General features: G+C 41.8%; 1 protein-coding gene across 4 annotated transcripts in view; it reads right to left on the minus strand.

Annotated features, from left to right (window-relative positions):
• LOC140739964 (tight junction protein ZO-3-like) overlaps nt 1-17,783 on the minus strand; it is a 93,278-nt gene that overhangs the window by 40,220 nt on the left and 35,275 nt on the right. For all 4 annotated transcript variants that reach the window (XM_073068677.1, XM_073068678.1, XM_073068675.1 and 1 more), the window contains exons 2-3: nt 7,528-7,584; nt 4,832-4,956 (exon numbers count right to left, since the gene is read on the minus strand). In XM_073068677.1, the coding sequence (XP_072924778.1) occupies nt 4,832-4,956; nt 7,528-7,575 (173 nt within the window). In that variant the 5' untranslated portion in view covers nt 7,576-7,584. The remainder of the gene's footprint in view (nt 1-4,831; nt 4,957-7,527; nt 7,585-17,783) is intronic.

Genomic DNA, 17,783 nt, shown 5'->3' on the forward strand with positions numbered 1-17,783 from the left:
ATATCATCCCACTCTTCAAGAAGGGAGAGAGACAGAAGAAGGGAAACTATAGGCCAGTTAGTCTGACCTCAGTGGCTGGGAAGATGTTGGAGTTGATTATTAAGAATGAGATCTCAGAGCACCCAGAGGCACATGACAATAGACAGTAGGTGCAGGAGTAGGCCATTCGGCCCTTCCAGCCAGCACCATCATTCGCTGTGATCATGGCTGATCATCCACAATCAGTAACCCGTTCCTGCCTTCTCCCCATATCCCTTGACTCCACTATTTTTAAGAGCTCTATCTAACTCTTTCCTGAAAGCATCCAGAGAATTGGCCTCCACTGCCTTCTGAGGCAGAGTAGTCCACAGATCCACAACTCCCTGGGTGAAAAAGTTTTTCCTCACCTCTGTTCTAAATGGCCTACCCCTTATTCTTAAACTGTGGCCTCTGGTTCTGGACTCCCCCAACATCGGGAACATGTTTCCTGCCTCTAGCATGTCCAATCCCTTAATAATCTTATATGTTTCAATCAGATCCCCTCTCATCCTTCTAAATTCCAGTGTATACAAGCCCAGTCACTCCAATCTTTCAACATACGACAGTCACGTATCCCAGGAATTAACCACGTGAACCTATGCTGCACTCCCTCAATAGCAAGACTGTCCTTCCTCAAATTTGGAGACCAAAACTGCACACAAAACTCCAGGTGTGGTCTCACCAGAGCCCTATACAACTGCAGAAGGACCTCTTTGCTCCTATACTCAACTCCCCTTGTTATAAAGGCCGACATGCCATTAGCTTTCTTCACTGCCTGCTTTAGCTGCATGCTTAATTTCAGTGACTAATGAACAAGGACACCTAGATCTCGTTGTACTTCCCCTTTTCCTAACTTGACATCATTCAGATAGTAATCTGCCTTCCTGTTCTGGCATGTAACCTCACATTTATCCACGTTAAACTGCATCTGCCATGCATCTGCCCACTCACCCAACCCATCCAAGTCACTCTGCATTCGCATAACGTTCTTCTCACATTTCACACTGCCACCCAGCTTTGTGTCATCTGCAAATTTGCTAATGTTACTTTTAATCCGTTCATCTAAATCATTAATGTATATTGTATATAGCAGTGGTCCCAGCACCGAGTCTTGTGGTACCCCACTAGTCACTGCCTGCCATTCTGAAAAGGACCCGTTAATCCCTACTCTGTTTCCTGTCAGCCAACCAATTTTCTATCCATGTCAGTACCCTACCCCCAATACCATGTGCTCTAATTTTGCCCACTAATCTTCTATGTGGGATCTTATCAAAGGCTTTCTGAAAGTCCAGGTACACTACATCCTCTGGATCTCCCTTGTCCATTTTCATAGTTACATCCTCAAAAAAATTCCAGAAGATTAATCAAGCATGATTTCCCCTTCGTAAATCCATGCTGACTTGGACCGATCCTGTTACTGCTGTCCAAATGTGCCGCTATTTCATCTTTTATGATTGACTCTAGCACCTTCCCCACCACTGATGTCAGGCTAACTGGTCTATAATTCCCTGTTTTCTCTCTCCCTCCTTTCTTAAAAAGTGGGATAACATTAGCTACCCTCCAATCTTCAGGAACTGATCCTGAATCCATAGAACATTGGAAAATGATTACCAATGTGTCCATGATTTCTAGAGCCACCTCCTTATGTACCTGGGATGCAGATCATCAGGCTCTGGGGATTTATCAGCCTTCAGCCCCATCAGTCTACCGAACACCATTTTCTGCCTAATGTGAATTTCCTTCAGTTCCTCCGTTACCTTAGGTCCTCTGGCCACTATTACATCTGAGAGATTGTTTGTGTCTTCCCTATGAAGGCAGATCCAAAGTACCTGTTCAACCTGTCTGCCATTTCCTTGTTCCCCATAATAAATTTACCCATTTCTGTCTTCAAGGGCCCAACTTTGGTCTTAACTAATTTTTTCCTCTTCACATACTTAAAGCTTTTACTATCCTCCTTTATATTCTTGGCTAGCTTACCTTTGTACCTCATCTTTTCTCCCCGTATTGTCTTTTTAGTTATCTTCTGTTGCTCTTTAAAAGTTTCCCAATCCTCTGGCTTCCCGCTCATCTTTGCTATGTTATACTTCTTCTCTTTTATTTTTATACTGTCCTTGACTTCCCTTGTCAGCCACGGTCACCCCCTACTCCCCTTAGAATCTTTCTTTCTCTTTGGAATGAACTAATCCTGCACCTCTGTATTATTCCCAGAAATACCTGCCATTGTTGTTCCACTGTCATCCCTGCTAGGTTATCCTTCCAGTCAACTTTGGCCAGCTCCTCCCTCATGGCTCCATAGTTCCCTTTGTTCAACTGTAATACTGACACTTCCGATTTTCCTTTCTCCCTCTCAAATTGTAGATTAAAGCTTATCATATTATGATCACTACCTCCTAATGGCTCCTTTACCTCGAGTTCCCTTATCAAATCTGGTTCATTACACAACACTAAATCCAGTATTGCCTTCTCCCTGGTAGGCTCCAGTACAAACTGCTCTAAGAATCCATCTCGGAGGCACTCCATAAACTCCCTTTCTTGGGGTCCAGTACCAACCTGATTTTCCCAATCTACCTGCATGTTGAAATCCCCCATTACAACCATAGCATTACCTTTGCGACATGCCAATTTTAACTCTTGATTCAACTTGCACCCTGTATCCAGGCTACTATTTGGGGGCCTGTAGATAACTCCCATTAGGGTCTTTTTGCCCTTACAATTTCTCAGTTCTATCCATACTGACTCTACATCTCCTGATTCTATGTCACTCCTCGCAAGGGACTGAATTTCATTCCTCACCAACAGAGCCACCCCACCCCGTCTGTCCACCTGTCTGTCCTTTCGATATGATCAAATATGAGCACACATGATCAAATAGAGTGTAGTCAGCATCTTTTTCTCAAGGGAAAATCTTGCCTATCAAATCTGTTGGAATTCTTTGAAGAAATAACAAGCAGGATAGACAAGGGAGAATTGGTTGATGTTGTGTACATGGATTTTCAGAAGACCTTTAACAAGGTGCCACGCATGAGGCTGCTTAACAATCTATGAGCCCATGGTATTACAGGAAAGATTCAAGCATGGATAAAGCAGTGGCTGATTGACAGGAGGCAAAGAGTGGGAATAAAAGGAGCCTTTTCTGGTTGGCTGCCAGTGACTAGTGGTGTTCCACAAGTGTCTGTGTAGCAACCATTTCTTTTTATGTTATATGTCAATGATTAGGATAATGGAATTGATGGCTTTGTTTGCAGACAATATGAAGATAGCTGGAGGGGCAGATTGCTTTGAGGAAGTAGACAGGCTACAGAAGGAGAATGGGTAAAGAAATGGCATATGAAATACAGTGTCGGGAAGTGTATGGATATGCACTTTGGTTGAAGAAATGGAAGGGTTGAGTATTTTCTAAATGGAGAGAAAACTACAAGAAAACTGAGGTGCAAAGGGACTTGGGAGTCCTTGTGCAGGATTCCCTAGAGGTTAATTTGCAGGTTGAGTCTGTGGTGAGGAAGGCAAATACAAAACTAGCATTCATTTCAAGAGGACTGCAATAGAAAAGCAAAGATGTAATGTTGAGACTTTAAAAAGCACTGGTGAGCCCACTTGTGCTTTTTGTGAGTGGTTTTGGGGCTGTATTCACTGGAATTCAGAAGAATGAGGGGTGCCCTCATTGAAGAGAGTCTAAGACCAGAGTATACAATAGACAATAGATGCAGGAGTAGGCCATTTGGCCCTTCGAGCCAGCACCGCCATTAACTGTGATCGTGGCTGATCATCCACAATCAGTACCCCGTTTCTGCCTTCTCCCCATATCCCTTGACTCCCCTATCTTTAAGAGCTCTATCATCCTTTTAGAACAGAGATGAGGAGGAATTTCTTCAGCCAGAGAGAAGTGAATCTGTGGAATTCTTTGCCACAGGTAACTGTGGAGGCCAAGTCTTTATGTGTATTTAAGGCAGGTTGATAGATTCTTGGTTGGTCAGGGCATGAAGGGATACAGAGAGAAGACAGAAGAATGGAGTTGAGAGGAAAATTGTATCATCCATGATGAAATGGCAGAGCAGACTCAATGGGCCAAATGGCCTAATTCTGTTCCTATATCTTATGTTCTTATGGTCCTATCATGTACATATAAATATCATCAAGAACCCCCTTTGTATTCTCTGGAATGTACATCCCCTACCTCAACGAAACAGATTAACATTCATTCTCTGTCACGATCTATTTATGACTCCTCGTTATTATCATCATGACTAATTACCCCTGAGAAGAAGCATGAATCATTCCAGCCATTTTCATCCTTCCCTTCCCCTCCAGCAATTGGGTTGCATTTGAAATTTGCTGCTGCTGTCCCAAAGTAACACAAGGAAATAACCTGGCAGTACATGTGACCTATTACTAATAACTTAGTCAACAGGAAGAGATCACAAACTGCTATACTGGAGCTGATATGGCAATATGGTGGTGACTCTTATCTTAGATTTGTGCAACATCCTATTTATTTTAATCAGTATAATCGCATGATTGCTACATCTTTATTATTCCAACAGAGGGCCCTCTTGTGTGCAGATATGAACATACAGGTAGGCATCCCTCCTGAAACAGGATCTTTGACAGGAGACATTAACTCTATTTGCCTTGTTTTTCCAGATACAGCCTGACCTGCTGAGTGTTTCCAGCATTTTCTGTTTTTGTTACAGTTTTCCAACGTTTGCAATTTTGGGAAGATTTTATATTTACAGGTACAGCGCTTTTCCAATCGAAGTCTTTTAGATTTGGTTTGGTTAATCCCCGAATATCATCCAGAGTCTTTTTCACTCACAGAATCTTTCCTTCAGCTGGTCCTGATGGAATGACATCTGAAACCAGAATGGCGGTCTCCCCTGTGCTGCTGTTGGGCTTGTCTCTCCCTCCAGATATTGCAATGCCAAATCCTATCTTTGGATCCTGAGCACAACACAGAAGATCATGGGTTACCACACATAAAGGAGACAGCATGAGAAATGTTATGAATGCTGGGAAGTTGTTCTAAAGGGGTTAAAGCTGAGGCACATTGCCAAAACAGTGTATGGAGAGATTTGAACAGGACTTAATACAATTAGCACAGTAAAGGTGAGATTTGATTAATACAACCAGAAATGAATGATAATTCACACCACTTGATTTTACACAGAGCCAATGGGAATAAATCAGGTAGACTGTCAAATACACAGTGCTGTCCATTTTGTGCTACTATTTGTGATGACCTGTATCCCTGACATGGAGGGGCCAGTGTGTGTCGGTCAGTGGAAGTGATCCATTGGACATCGGATTGAACTACTTGGGAGCTGATGAGATTCTTGCTGGTCAGAGGGGTGAGAATCCAAAGGATCAATTGGTGCAGGCTGAGCAATGGGAAGACAGATGCAACCCCCAACAGTGAGGAGCATCAGGGTTGCAGCTGGTGGATGCTGGTTTTCGGTGACCAGGAGAAACACATTCTGATCTCACTGCCAGGGCAACGTTTATTTTATTTTAAATTTATTTAGAGAACCAGCCCACCAAGTCACCAATTTAAACCCCTAGCCTAATCACAGGACAATGTACAATGACCAATTAACCTACTAACCAGTACGCCTTTGGATTGTGGGAGGAAACTGGAGAATCAGGAGGAAACCCATGCACAGGAGACTGTACAGACTTTCTTACCGAGGACGCCGGAACTGAACTTCAAACTCTGACGCCCTGAGCTGTAATGGGGTCACGCTAACTGCTACGCTACCATGGTACTCCCAGAGATCTCAGAATGACGTGAGAAACGTTTTTGTAGAACTTCTCTTCAGTGTACCAAGCAGACCTCTGGTTAGGCTGCCCGATACAGAGGGTCGATGGGCAGCCTGTGTACCTTTCGGCTGTGTGTAGGTTTAACTACATTGTGAGGCTACTGATGTTGCACTGCCCTGATTGGAGTGCTGTAAGGTTTCTGCGACATAGTTCAGCTGGGACGTTGGCATTTCAGAGCTGGTAGGGCCTGGAGCTCGGTGGGAATAGGTCATGAAGCACAGTACGGCTTGTTTGAATATATCCTGGTGAATCTATTCTGGCAGTAGATCCTGTTTCAAGTGGGTGTGAGTCTGTGACTGGGATGGGGGAGGTTGACTTAGCAGGCGCACAGACTACTGAAAACTAATATTAAAGCGTCACTAATAATAGTGGTTTAAAGGGCTGCGGTTAACTTTTTTGAAGATATATTGTTCTTGTTCCTTGGACATTCAATAATCAATTTAAACAGGGGAAGGATTAATCCTTTACTGTCTCTTCCCACTGAGGATCAGGGATACACATTATAGGTTAGCGGGGATGTAGGTGTAACCTTGCTCCCTACAGCCGAGTGGTCTCATTCTCCCTGTGCCTGCCTAAGTTTGTCCTTGGTGCTCCAAGGTTCAAAGTAATTATTATCAAAGTACATATATGCCACCATACTCAACCCTGAGATTCATTTTCTTGCAGGCATACTCAATCAATCCAGTAACCATAACAGAATCAATGAAAGACTGCACCAATTTGGGCGTTCAACCAGGGACAAAGGACAATACATTGCGCAAATACAACACGAAAGAAGAAACAATAATAATGATAAATAAACAATAAATATCGAGAACATAAGATGAAGAGTCCTTGAAAGTGAGCCCATAGGTTGAGGAAACATTTCAGTGATGGGGCAAGTGAAATTGGAGTTATCCCCTTTAGTTCAAGAGCCTGTTGGTTGAAGGGTAATAACTGTTCCTGAACCTGGTTGTGAGAGTCCTGAGGCTCCTGCACCTTCTTCCTGATGGCAGCTCAAGAAGAGAGCATGACCTGGGTCGAGGGGGCCCCTGATGATGGATGCTGCTTTCCTGTGACAACACTTCGTGTAGATGTGCTCAGTGGTGGGGAGGGTTTTATCCACGATGGACTAAATTGTATCCACTCAAGAGCGATGGTGTTTCCATACCAGTCTGTGATGCAACCTGTCAAAATACTCTCCACCACACATCCATAGAAATTTGTCAAAGTTTTAGATGTCACGCCAAATCTTTGCAAACGCCTAAGGAAATAATGGTGCTGCCTTGAGTTCTTCGTAATTGCCCTTACCTGGTGGGCCCACTTTCTATACACCCTCATTGTATATTGCAACTCAGGTACGTGGATGGCAAGAGGTTTGGAGGGAATTGGTTGGTGTGCGAAGAGAACAGGTTGCTGGGAAACAAGTGGGGGAAGGGACTAATGTGTTTACTCTGAGAATGCCATTGACTCAATGGGCTGAATGGCCCCTTTCTGGTTTTCTTTTTTTAATGGACTGTGTCCATTTGGGATGTTTTGGAGGAGATTACGATATTTTGACTCCAACAATGTTTAAGTTGGTAGAGTGGTGATTTTTGACAAAGTGGATTACAACTGTTCTATGGAAAAAGTAGTGTGGAGATGCTGATTTGGTTCCTGGTTTTGAGATTCTAGAAGAAAAGGAGAGACAGGTTAGGATAATAAAGTGAGATTTACCCTGTATAACACCACTGTATGCTGCTCCCAGATCAGAGTTTCTTCCATTTCTGGGAACTGTGAATAAAATACAGAATTATGTTAACAATACAATAAATGTATACTTACTACAGATTGTTTTATCGTATCCTGGACAATCTTTCATTCCATAAAGAGGCACTGCACTGGATATATTTCCCAGACAGTGGCTCTTGCTGAGGTATGCTTGGCCAAAATGACCAAATGATGGAGTAACACAGATTTGTGTACAGGGTACACATCCCTACTCACTGACCCATGTACAGAATGCAAATCCCGCACACTGACACATATACCGTGTACATATGGAACGTAGAACAGTAAAGCACTGGAACAGGCCCTTCAGCCCACAATGCTGGACTAAACCAATTCAATGGCTAACTAAACTAATCTCTTCTGCCTACACAATGTCCATATCCTTCCACTTACTTCATATTTATGGGCTTATCTAAACGTCTCTTAAATGTCCCTAATGTTTTTGCCTCCACCACCACCCCAGGCAGAGCATCCCAGGCACCCACCACTCTCTGTATATAAAACTTGCTCCTCACCTCTCCTTTGAAATTACCCCCTCTCACCTTAAATGCATGCCCTCTGGTATTAGACATTTCAACCCTGGGAAACAAGTACTCCCTTTCTACTATGTCTATGCCTCTCATAATCTTATAAAGCTCAATGAGATTTGCTATCAGCTTCCATTGCTCCAGAGAAAACAACCAGAGTTTGTCCAAACTCTCATTATAGCACATACCAGGCAACATCCTAGTAAATCCCTTCTGCACCTTCACCAAAGCCTTGATACCCTTCTTATATTGGGGTACCAGAACTGTATGCAATATTCTAGATGTGGCCCAACTAGAGTTTTAAAAAGCTGCAACTTAACTTCCTGACTTTTGAACTCAGTGCCTTGACTAATAAAGACAATCTTGCTATATACCTTCTAAGCCATCCTATCAACCGGTGTAGCAATTTTCAGGGAGCTATGAACTTGGACCCCAAGATCCTTCTGCTTATTGACATCGTTTTGCCCTTAGCAGTGTACTGTGTCTTTATATTTGACCCACAATGGTGTAACACTTTATATTTGGCTGGGTTAAACTTCATCTGCCATTTATCTGCCCACATTTGCATCTGATCTATATCCTATTGTACTCTTTGCCAGTCTTCTACACTATCTATAACACCACCAATTTTCACATCAACTCTAAACTCATTAACTCACCCATCTACATTTTCAATCAGGGTATTTGTAAATCACAAACAGCAGAGGTTCCAGTATAGATCACTGTGGAAAATAGTTGAATCTACTAAATACAGTCCTCCATCTAGAATGACTTTTTGACCACGACCCTCTCACTTCTATGTGGAAGCCAGTTCTGAATCCAAACAGCCAATTCACCATGGATCCCATACACCTTAATCTTCTGGATGAGGGAGCTTGTCAAATGCCTTACGAAAATCCACGCAGATATCTTCCACAGTTCTACCTGCATCAATCACCCTCGTCACCTCGTCAAAAAACTTTATCAAGTTAGTGAGACATGACTTGCTCCACACAAAGGCCATGATGGTTCTCTCTAATTAGGCTATGTTTTTCCAAATGGTCACAAATCCTATCCCAAAGAATTCTTTCCAGTAATTTCTCTATCACTGATCTATGGTTTCCAGGATTATCCCTGGTTCCATTCTTGAATAGCTGAACAACATTGGCTACTCACTAGTGCTCCAGATTTCGCCTGTAGCTAGAGAGAACACAAAGATATTGGTCATGTCTCTAGCAATTTCTTCACTTGCCTCTCTCAATAACCTGGGGTACATCTCATGAGGCCTTGGGGCCTTATCCACCTAATGCTTTTTAAGAGACCTAATACTATCTTCTCCTTTACCTCAAAATGTCCCAGCATATTAATACACTTGCCACTGATCTCCCTATCATCCATCTCCTTCTCCTTGGTAAATACTGAGGTGAAGTACTCATTAAGAAACTCACCAACCTCCAAGCAAATGTTCCCCCTTTATCCTTGAGTGGTCCTACCCTCTCCTGAGTTATGTAGAGAATGCCTTTGAATTCTCTTTAATCTTACTTGCAAGAACTTTTCATGGCCCTTCCTAGCTTTCTTAATTCCCTTCTTGAGTTCTTTTCTGGCTTCATTATAATCCTCGTGAGCTCTGTTTGATTCTAGCTCCCTAAGCTTTACACACTTTTCCTTTTTCTTCTTGACTAAATTCATCACATCTCTTGACATCCAAGGTCCCCTTACCTTGCCATTCTTGTCCTTCCTTCTGACTGGAACTTACCTGTCCTATGTGCAGTTCAAACACATTGACATGTGTACAGTACACATCTCCACACAATGACCCGTGTACGAAGTACACGTCCCACATACGCATCGCACATTTACATAATAATAGCAATACATTAAAATCAGCTAAAATTAATAGGTTGAAGCGAAACAGAATAGCTGTGACATCTTTCTTTCTACCATTGTTATGTGGTACAGGCAGGGAAAGCTCCTGGCCTCCCTCCTCAAAGTTAATGAATCCCAAGGGGAGTAATCTTATCTCCCAATCAATATTATTCAGGCAGAGCTTTTCATTCTTGGAGTGTTCTTGCAAGGTTGAAGCTGTAACTGCCTGTCCAGCAGCAACATCTTTGTTTTGTGCACTCAGTGTCAGTATCTGCAAAATCTAACACTGCCCAAAATCCGAAATCAGTTTGTTCAATGTTTTAAGCAAACTCAGGTAAATTTATTATCAAAGTACATATATGTCACAATATACTATCCTGAGATTTACTTTCTTGTGGGCATTCGCTGTAAGTACAAAGAAACAGCGCAGAATCAATGAAAACCTACACACAAACAATGGTAGACAAACAACCAATGTGAAAAAGAAGACAAACTATGCATATAAATAAAAGACAAATAATAATGATAAATGAATAGGTGATGAATAATATTGAGAAAATGAGTTGTAGAGTCATTGAAAGTGGAATCACACAAAATGCTGGAGGAACTCAGTATTTTGTGTGTATTGCTTTGATTTCCAGCGCCTGTAGATTTTCTCTTGGTTGTGGAATCAGTTCAGTGTTGAGGTGAGTGAAGCCATCCACGATGGTTTAGGAGTCTGATAGTTCAAGGGTAATAACTGTTCCTGAAACTGGTGGTGTGGCCCTAAAGCTCCTGCACCCCCTTCCCGATGGCTGCACTGAGAAGAGAGCATAGGCTGGACTGTGGGGGTCCCTGATATTGGATGCTGCTTTCATGTGGCAGTGCTTGTAGATAAGCTCAGTGGTGGGGAGAGCTTTTCCTGTTATATATCCACTACTTTCTGGAGGATTTTCCATTCATGGACATTGGTGTTTCCTTACCAGGTGGTGAGACAACCCATCATGATATTCTCCACTGTGCATCTATAGAAGTTTGTCAAAGTTTGATATGATATGTTGAATCAGCACAAACTTATAAGGAAGTAGAGGTGTTGATGTGCCAAAGGAATTAAAGTTATTGACCCTCTCCACATCTGATCCCCTGATGCTGATTGGCTCACAGACCTCTGGTTGTCTTCTCCTGCATTCAGCAATCAGCTCTTTAGTTTTGCTGATGTTGAGTGAGAGGTTGTTGTTGTGGCTCCATTCAGCTATACTTTTAATCTCCCTCCTGTATTCCAATTCCCTACCATCTTTGATTCGGCCAACATTGCTGTCTTCTGCAAACTTGAGTATGGCATTGGAGCTGTACTTAGCCAGAGAATTGTATGAATAAAGCAGGTAGAGCAGGTGGCTAAGCACAGAGTCTTGCGTTAGTGTGTACTTGTGTGTGCGTGTGTGTGAGAGGGAGATTGCTGTATATGTGCATGGTGCTTTGTGCATATTTGTGTGGCTATGTGTGCTCACAGGATTGTGTGCGAGATGCGGAAAGTTCAAAAGGTATCTACAGGACAAGTTATATTACACCAAAAGTGGGTAGATGCCTGGAAATTGTGAAAGAAGACACAATAGCAACCTTTAAAGGACATTTGGACTGGTACATGAACAGGCAGGGAATGGAGATTAGGTTTAGGTTGGCAAATCAGTCAGCACAGAGGTCATGGGCCAAAAAGCCTGTGCTTGTGTTGTACCATTCTATAATTCTCTTTTTATTGAATTAGCAGACATTTGGGAACAAGGTGTCAATGGCTGTTGGAGTTTTGCAGGAGGCAGGGCTTGCAATGCATCAGCTGGAGCACAGCTGTCATCTAGTGGTTGCTCCACCGCTACCCTGAGGTTTTGAGGTTTGGAATAATGTGGCTCTGGGACTAGTGTGAGGACTGCGAGCGCCTTGTGGGTTGCATTAAATTCCATTATGAAGATTAACTGCTATCCTGGCTACCAATTATCAGCAATGCTAAAACAAAGTTCAAAAGTTCAAAGTAAATGTATTATTGAAGTACATATACAGAGCCTATAAAAAGTATTTAAACCCTCACCCTTGGAAGTTTTCATGTTTTATTGTTTTACAACATTGAATCACAGTGGATTTAATTTGGCTTTTTTGACACCGATCAACAGAAAAAGAGTCTTTCCTGTCAAAGTGAAAACAGATCTCTACAAAGTGATCTAAATTAATTATGAATATAAAACACAAAATAATGGATTGCATGAGTAGTCATCCCTTTCAAATCAGTATTCAGTAGATGCACCTTTGGCAGCAATTGCAGTCTTGCCTCTGTATGGATAGGACTCTGCTAGCTTTGTTCATCTAGACACTGCAATTTTTCCCCATTTTTCTTTACAGCACTGCTCAAGCTCTGTAAGATTGCATAAGGATCATGAATGAACAGCCCTTTTCAAGTCCAGCCACAAATTCTCAATTGGATTGAGGTCTGGACTCTGACTTGGCCACTACAGGACATTAACTTTGTTGTTTTTAAGCCATTCCTGTGTAGCTTTGGCTTTATGCTTGGGGTCATTATCTTGCTGAAAAACAAATCTTTTCCCAAGTTGCAGTTTTCTTGCAGACTACATCAGGATTTCCTCCAGGATTTCCCTGTATTTTGCTGCATTCATTTTACCTTCTACTTACACAAGCCTTGGAGAGAATATGGCACATCTGTAGATCTGCCTAGAGCCGGCCATCCTCAAAAATTGAGTGACTGTGCAAGAAGGGGACTAGTGAAGGAGGCCACCAAGAGACCTATGACAACTCTGGAGGAGTTACAAGCTTCAGTGGAGCATCCCCACAACATGATGCAGCCACCACCGTGCTTCATGGTAGGGATGCTGTGTCTTTGATCATGTGTATAGGATTTAGTCTGATGGCCAAAACACTCAGATTTGGTTTCATCAGACCACAGAACCTTCTTTCAGCTGACTTCAGAATCTCCCACAGTCTCTCCCATCTCAGCCACTGAATCTTGTAACTTCTCCAGAGTTGTCATAAGTCTCTAAGTGGCCTCCCTCACTAGTCCCTTTCTTGCACAGTCACTCAGTTTTTGAGGACGGCCTGCTCTAGGCAGATTTACAGCTGTGCCATATTCTTCCCATTTCTCGATGTCTGACTTAACTGTACTCCGAGGGATATTCAGTGAATTGGAAATTTTCCTGTATCTATCTCCTGACTTGTGCTTTTCAATAACCTATTCACTGAGTTGCTTGGAGTGTTGTTTTTTCTTCGTGGTGTAGTTTTTGCCCGGATACTGACTCACCAGCAGTTGGACCTTCCAGATAAGGGTGTGTTTTTACTACAATCAATTGAAACACCTTGACTGCACATAGTGATCTCCATTTAACTAATTACATGACTTTTAAAACCAATTGGCTGCACCGGTGTTATATTAAAGAGGGGGTAGATACTGATGCGATCAATTATTTTGTGTTTTTTTTAATTAATTTAGATCACTTTGCAGAGATCTGTTTTCACTTTGACACAAAAGAGTAGTTTTTCCTGTTGATCAGTGCCAAGAAAGCCATATTAAATCCACTGTGATTCAATGTTGTAAAATAATAAAACATGAAAATTTCCAAGGGGGTGAATACTTCTTTATCAGCATTGTGTGTCACCAAATCCAACCCTGAGATCACAGTAAATACAAGAAACACAATTGAATCAATGAGGGCCACACTCAATGAGGACAACAACCAATGTGCAAAGAAAACCAAGCTGTGCAAATACAAAAAAAAAGAATAATAATAATTAAACAAGCAATAAATATCAAGAGTGTGAGATGAAGAGTCCACGAAAGTGAGTCCCAATTCAGTTGGAAGGGTTCAGTCATGGGGCAAGTGGTTGACTACAGTCATCCCCTCTACTTCAAGAGGCTGATGGTTGAGGGGTAGTAGCTGTTCCTGAACCTGGTGGTGCGAGTCTTGAGGCTCCTGATGGTTGCAGCAAGAAGAAAGCATAGCCTGGTTGGTAGGGTTTTTTTGATGATGGATGCTGCTTTCCTGCGACAGTGCTCCACGAAGTTGTGATCAGTGGTAGAGAGGGCTTTACCCCGATGGACTGGGCCTTATCCACTACTTTTTGTAGGCTTTTCTATCAAGGTCATTGATGATTCCATACCAGTTCATGATGCAACCATTCAATATACTCTCCTCCATTTACGTATAGAAGCTTGTCAAAGCTTTCGATGGCATCTGAATCTTCACAGACTTCTGTGGCATTACACACCCCGTGGGTATCTTGTCACTGTCACATGACTATGATGTAATTGAGTCTCTGCTGGGCATGATGTAATGGTCTTGTGATGGTGGAGTGATATAATTTTTCCACCAGTGAGAGGTCATGTGATGACCTGTTTCAACAGGGTATAAAAGAACCCCTCCCTGTGATACAGGTCAATTCATGGTTTAATTCGTCAGTGACTCCGTTCTGCTGCGTATTTGATTTTATGACACAGTTTCATTTTAAAAGTGGAGTTTTAATTTCTACTGTAAGACTTGTTGTGCTGGCAGTTCTGAAAATCACTGCCAGTTAAAGTCCAGTCGGAGAGCGGGCAAGTCATACTTCGGCTGGGATCAGCAGTAAGAGAATTTATTACTTCAAGGAAAGTCTCTCCTAACTAACTGTAAATCATTTTGGACTTTTTGCAATACTACTTTAAAAAACTGAGTTCGCATTTCTCGCTTTAAGAACTGTTCAAGCTGCTGTATAGCAGCTGACTTCCGGTTAAGTTAGCTGTTTGTTTACTTTTGGGTTTTTTTTAAGCAGTGTTTAATAAATGTTTTATTTGTTATAAAAAAACCTGTCTCAATTATATATTCATTGTTGCTGAATCATAACAGTGGCAACTGGCCATGTAGCAGCCCCAAGAATGTGGAAGTATTTTTTTTCTCTACTATATCCTGAGTGGCTCAGTGGGTAAGCATGCACTTTAAAAGGATAGATGTCAGCTCTCTATAGAGTTGCATCATCTCAGCCAGATGCAGTCCAAATACAGAGACCTGTGTGAGTATTGGACAAGTAATCCAGCCCAGCAAGAAGTTCTCCAGTCATCCTTTACCAATAGTTGAAGGATATATTTCATTGTAACTTATAGTCGTTACGCCTACACTGCACTGCTGCCACAAAACCACAAATTTCACGACTAATGTCAGTGACAATAAACCTGATTCTGATTCTATAGCTGATTCAGAATCCAATTGTAATTAAATATGTCTAATTGACGTTTGTGCTCTAATCACTGGATGTTTTCTGTACCTGGGCCAGAAGTCAACAGAATGAAAGACAAGGTTAACTACACTCGGTCGCCACTTGTACTCTTGCTCATTAACGCAAATATCTAATCAGCCAATTCTGTGGCAGCTACTCAAAATATGCAGACATGGTCAAGATGTTCATTTCTTCATTTGTTGTTCAGACCGAATATTAGGGCAGGAAAGAAGTATAATCTAAATAACTTTGACCATGGAATGTTTGTTGATGCCAGACAGAATGGTCTGAGTCTCTCAGAAATAACAGTCTCTAGAGTTTGAAAAGAATGGCATGAAAAACATCAAGCGAGTGGGAGTTCAGTGGAAAAAATGCCTTGTGAATGAGGGAGGCCAGAGGAAAGTGGTCAGACAAGGTGACAGTAACTCAAATAACCACGCCTTACAACAGTGGTGTGGGGAAGAGCATCTTTGAATGCACAACACATTGAAGCTTAAAGTTGATGGGCTACAGCAGCAGAAGACCATGAACATACACTCAGTGGCCACTTTATTAGGTACAAGAGGTACCTAATAAAGTGGCCACTGAGTGTAATTCCTCGGTGTTGGGAAGCTTTTGTGTTTCATTTTAAACTGTTCACAATCTGGAAAATATGCTCTATATACCAAGGTAAACTTGTGCTGCAACACAACAGCCATACCAAAGCATTTCTTAGATGATTACTCTAGTTGGTGATAACCAGTTCAAAGTTGCCGGTGCTGCACGCACACAGTATATCCAACTGGGAAACTGTTCCCTCATGAAAAGAGGGTGCACTTAATTCAGATCCAAAACTGCAACTTCTAGAAATATGAAATAAGTGAAGAAAATGCTCCAAATATTCAATACGCCGTCAACATCTGTAGAAAGAGAAACAGCACTGACATTTCATGTTGGGATTGTTATATCTCCAATTTGCATTACCTGATTTGATTTCCAAACTCAGTGAAAATGACCAGGTTTGCAGATAACACCAAAATGGAAGAGGTAGTGGAATCAGTGGTCAGGGAATGTGCAATGAATTAGGTCAAACATAGTGGAGAAAGAAATTTAACAGAGAGGAAAGCCAGGTATTACACAATTTTGATGGCTAGGGTAGCTTATAAATGGTATTGAAGCTGCTTAGGATAAAGCCTTGGAGATTCTAAGTATGCCCAAACAAAGAAGAACTTTGATAATCAAAGATAATGGAATATATTGATGAATTACATGAACAAAATTGTATAACGAGCAAATTGTGTATCAGACATTCAGCTGGAATATAGAGTCCTATGATGGTCACCAAGAAATAAAAGAGAGCTTTAAACTCTAGAATCTGTACAGAGCAGTACCAGGCTGACCCTTAAGAACTGTGGTCTCCAGTCCAGAATGAGTCAACTTGGAGATGGCCTTTTAGATGGATGCAATCCAACATAACACACACGTATACGTAAATGGCCAAAGAGACAATGTCACTAGCAACTCCACATTACTGCTTGAAGAAATGATAGATTCAACAATAAATTTCAGAACTGAATTGATCTATGTGCATGAAAAGCGAAGGCAGCAAGACTATGGAGAAAGAAGGGCAGAGTGGGAAAAAGTGGATGGCTCATTTAGAGAGATGGCATAAGGGACTGTGAGCTGTAGGACAGTGGTAGGATTCTTTGACCCCATGAGAGATAAAAAATATCGATCAACATGAGAATTTAGGATGAGGCTGAACTCATCAGAAACTGTGTGGCAAAGCAAGTGCAACTATTTATTGATTCTTGGAAACTTAAGGAAGATTTCAAAATTGCAAATTCTGATTGAAGAGCGTTATGAGAACTTCAGTAAAATGTGTTTGTGTGAATGGGAAGTGGTGTCCTGTCATTACAACAAAAACAAATCAGGAATACTTTCACTCCTCCTAGGAATCAATGACATTATAGCAATGATTCAGGAATCAAGACAACGCTGTATTTGAGATCCCTTGACTGATAGCTTGACTGATTGATTGTTTGACTTATTTAGTGATACAGCACATAGTAGGCCCTTCTGGCCCTTTGAACTACACCACCCCAGCAACCCCACAATCTCGATCAACCCTATCCTAATAACGGGACAATGACCAATTAACTTCTTTGGTGCGTCTTCGGACAGTAGGAGGAAACAACTTCTTCCACCAGGCCATCAGACTGATTAATTCACACTGATACAATTGTATTTCTATACTAGCTCCTAGTTACTAGTTAATATAAATTACTATAAATTGCACATTGCACATTTAGATGGAGACATAACGTAAAGGTTTTTACTCTTCCTGTATATGAAAGATGTAAGGCAAGACAGTGACTATACTTCATTAGGAGTCTGAAGAGATTTGGCATGCCAACAAATACACTCAAAAGCTTCTAAAGATGTAACGTGGAGAGCATTCTGACAGGCTGCATCACTGTCTGGTATGTCGGGGGGGGGGGGGAGCTACTGCACAGGACTGGAGGAAGCTGTAGAGGGTTGTAAATTTAGTCGTCTCCATCTTGGCTACTAGCCTACAATGAACCCAGGACATTTTCAAGGAGCGGTGTCTCAGAAAGGCAGCATCCA

The sequence above is a fragment of the Hemitrygon akajei genome, chromosome 16, assembly GCF_048418815.1.
Source record: "Hemitrygon akajei chromosome 16, sHemAka1.3, whole genome shotgun sequence".
NCBI classification, from domain to species: Eukaryota; Metazoa; Chordata; class Chondrichthyes; order Myliobatiformes; family Dasyatidae; genus Hemitrygon; species Hemitrygon akajei.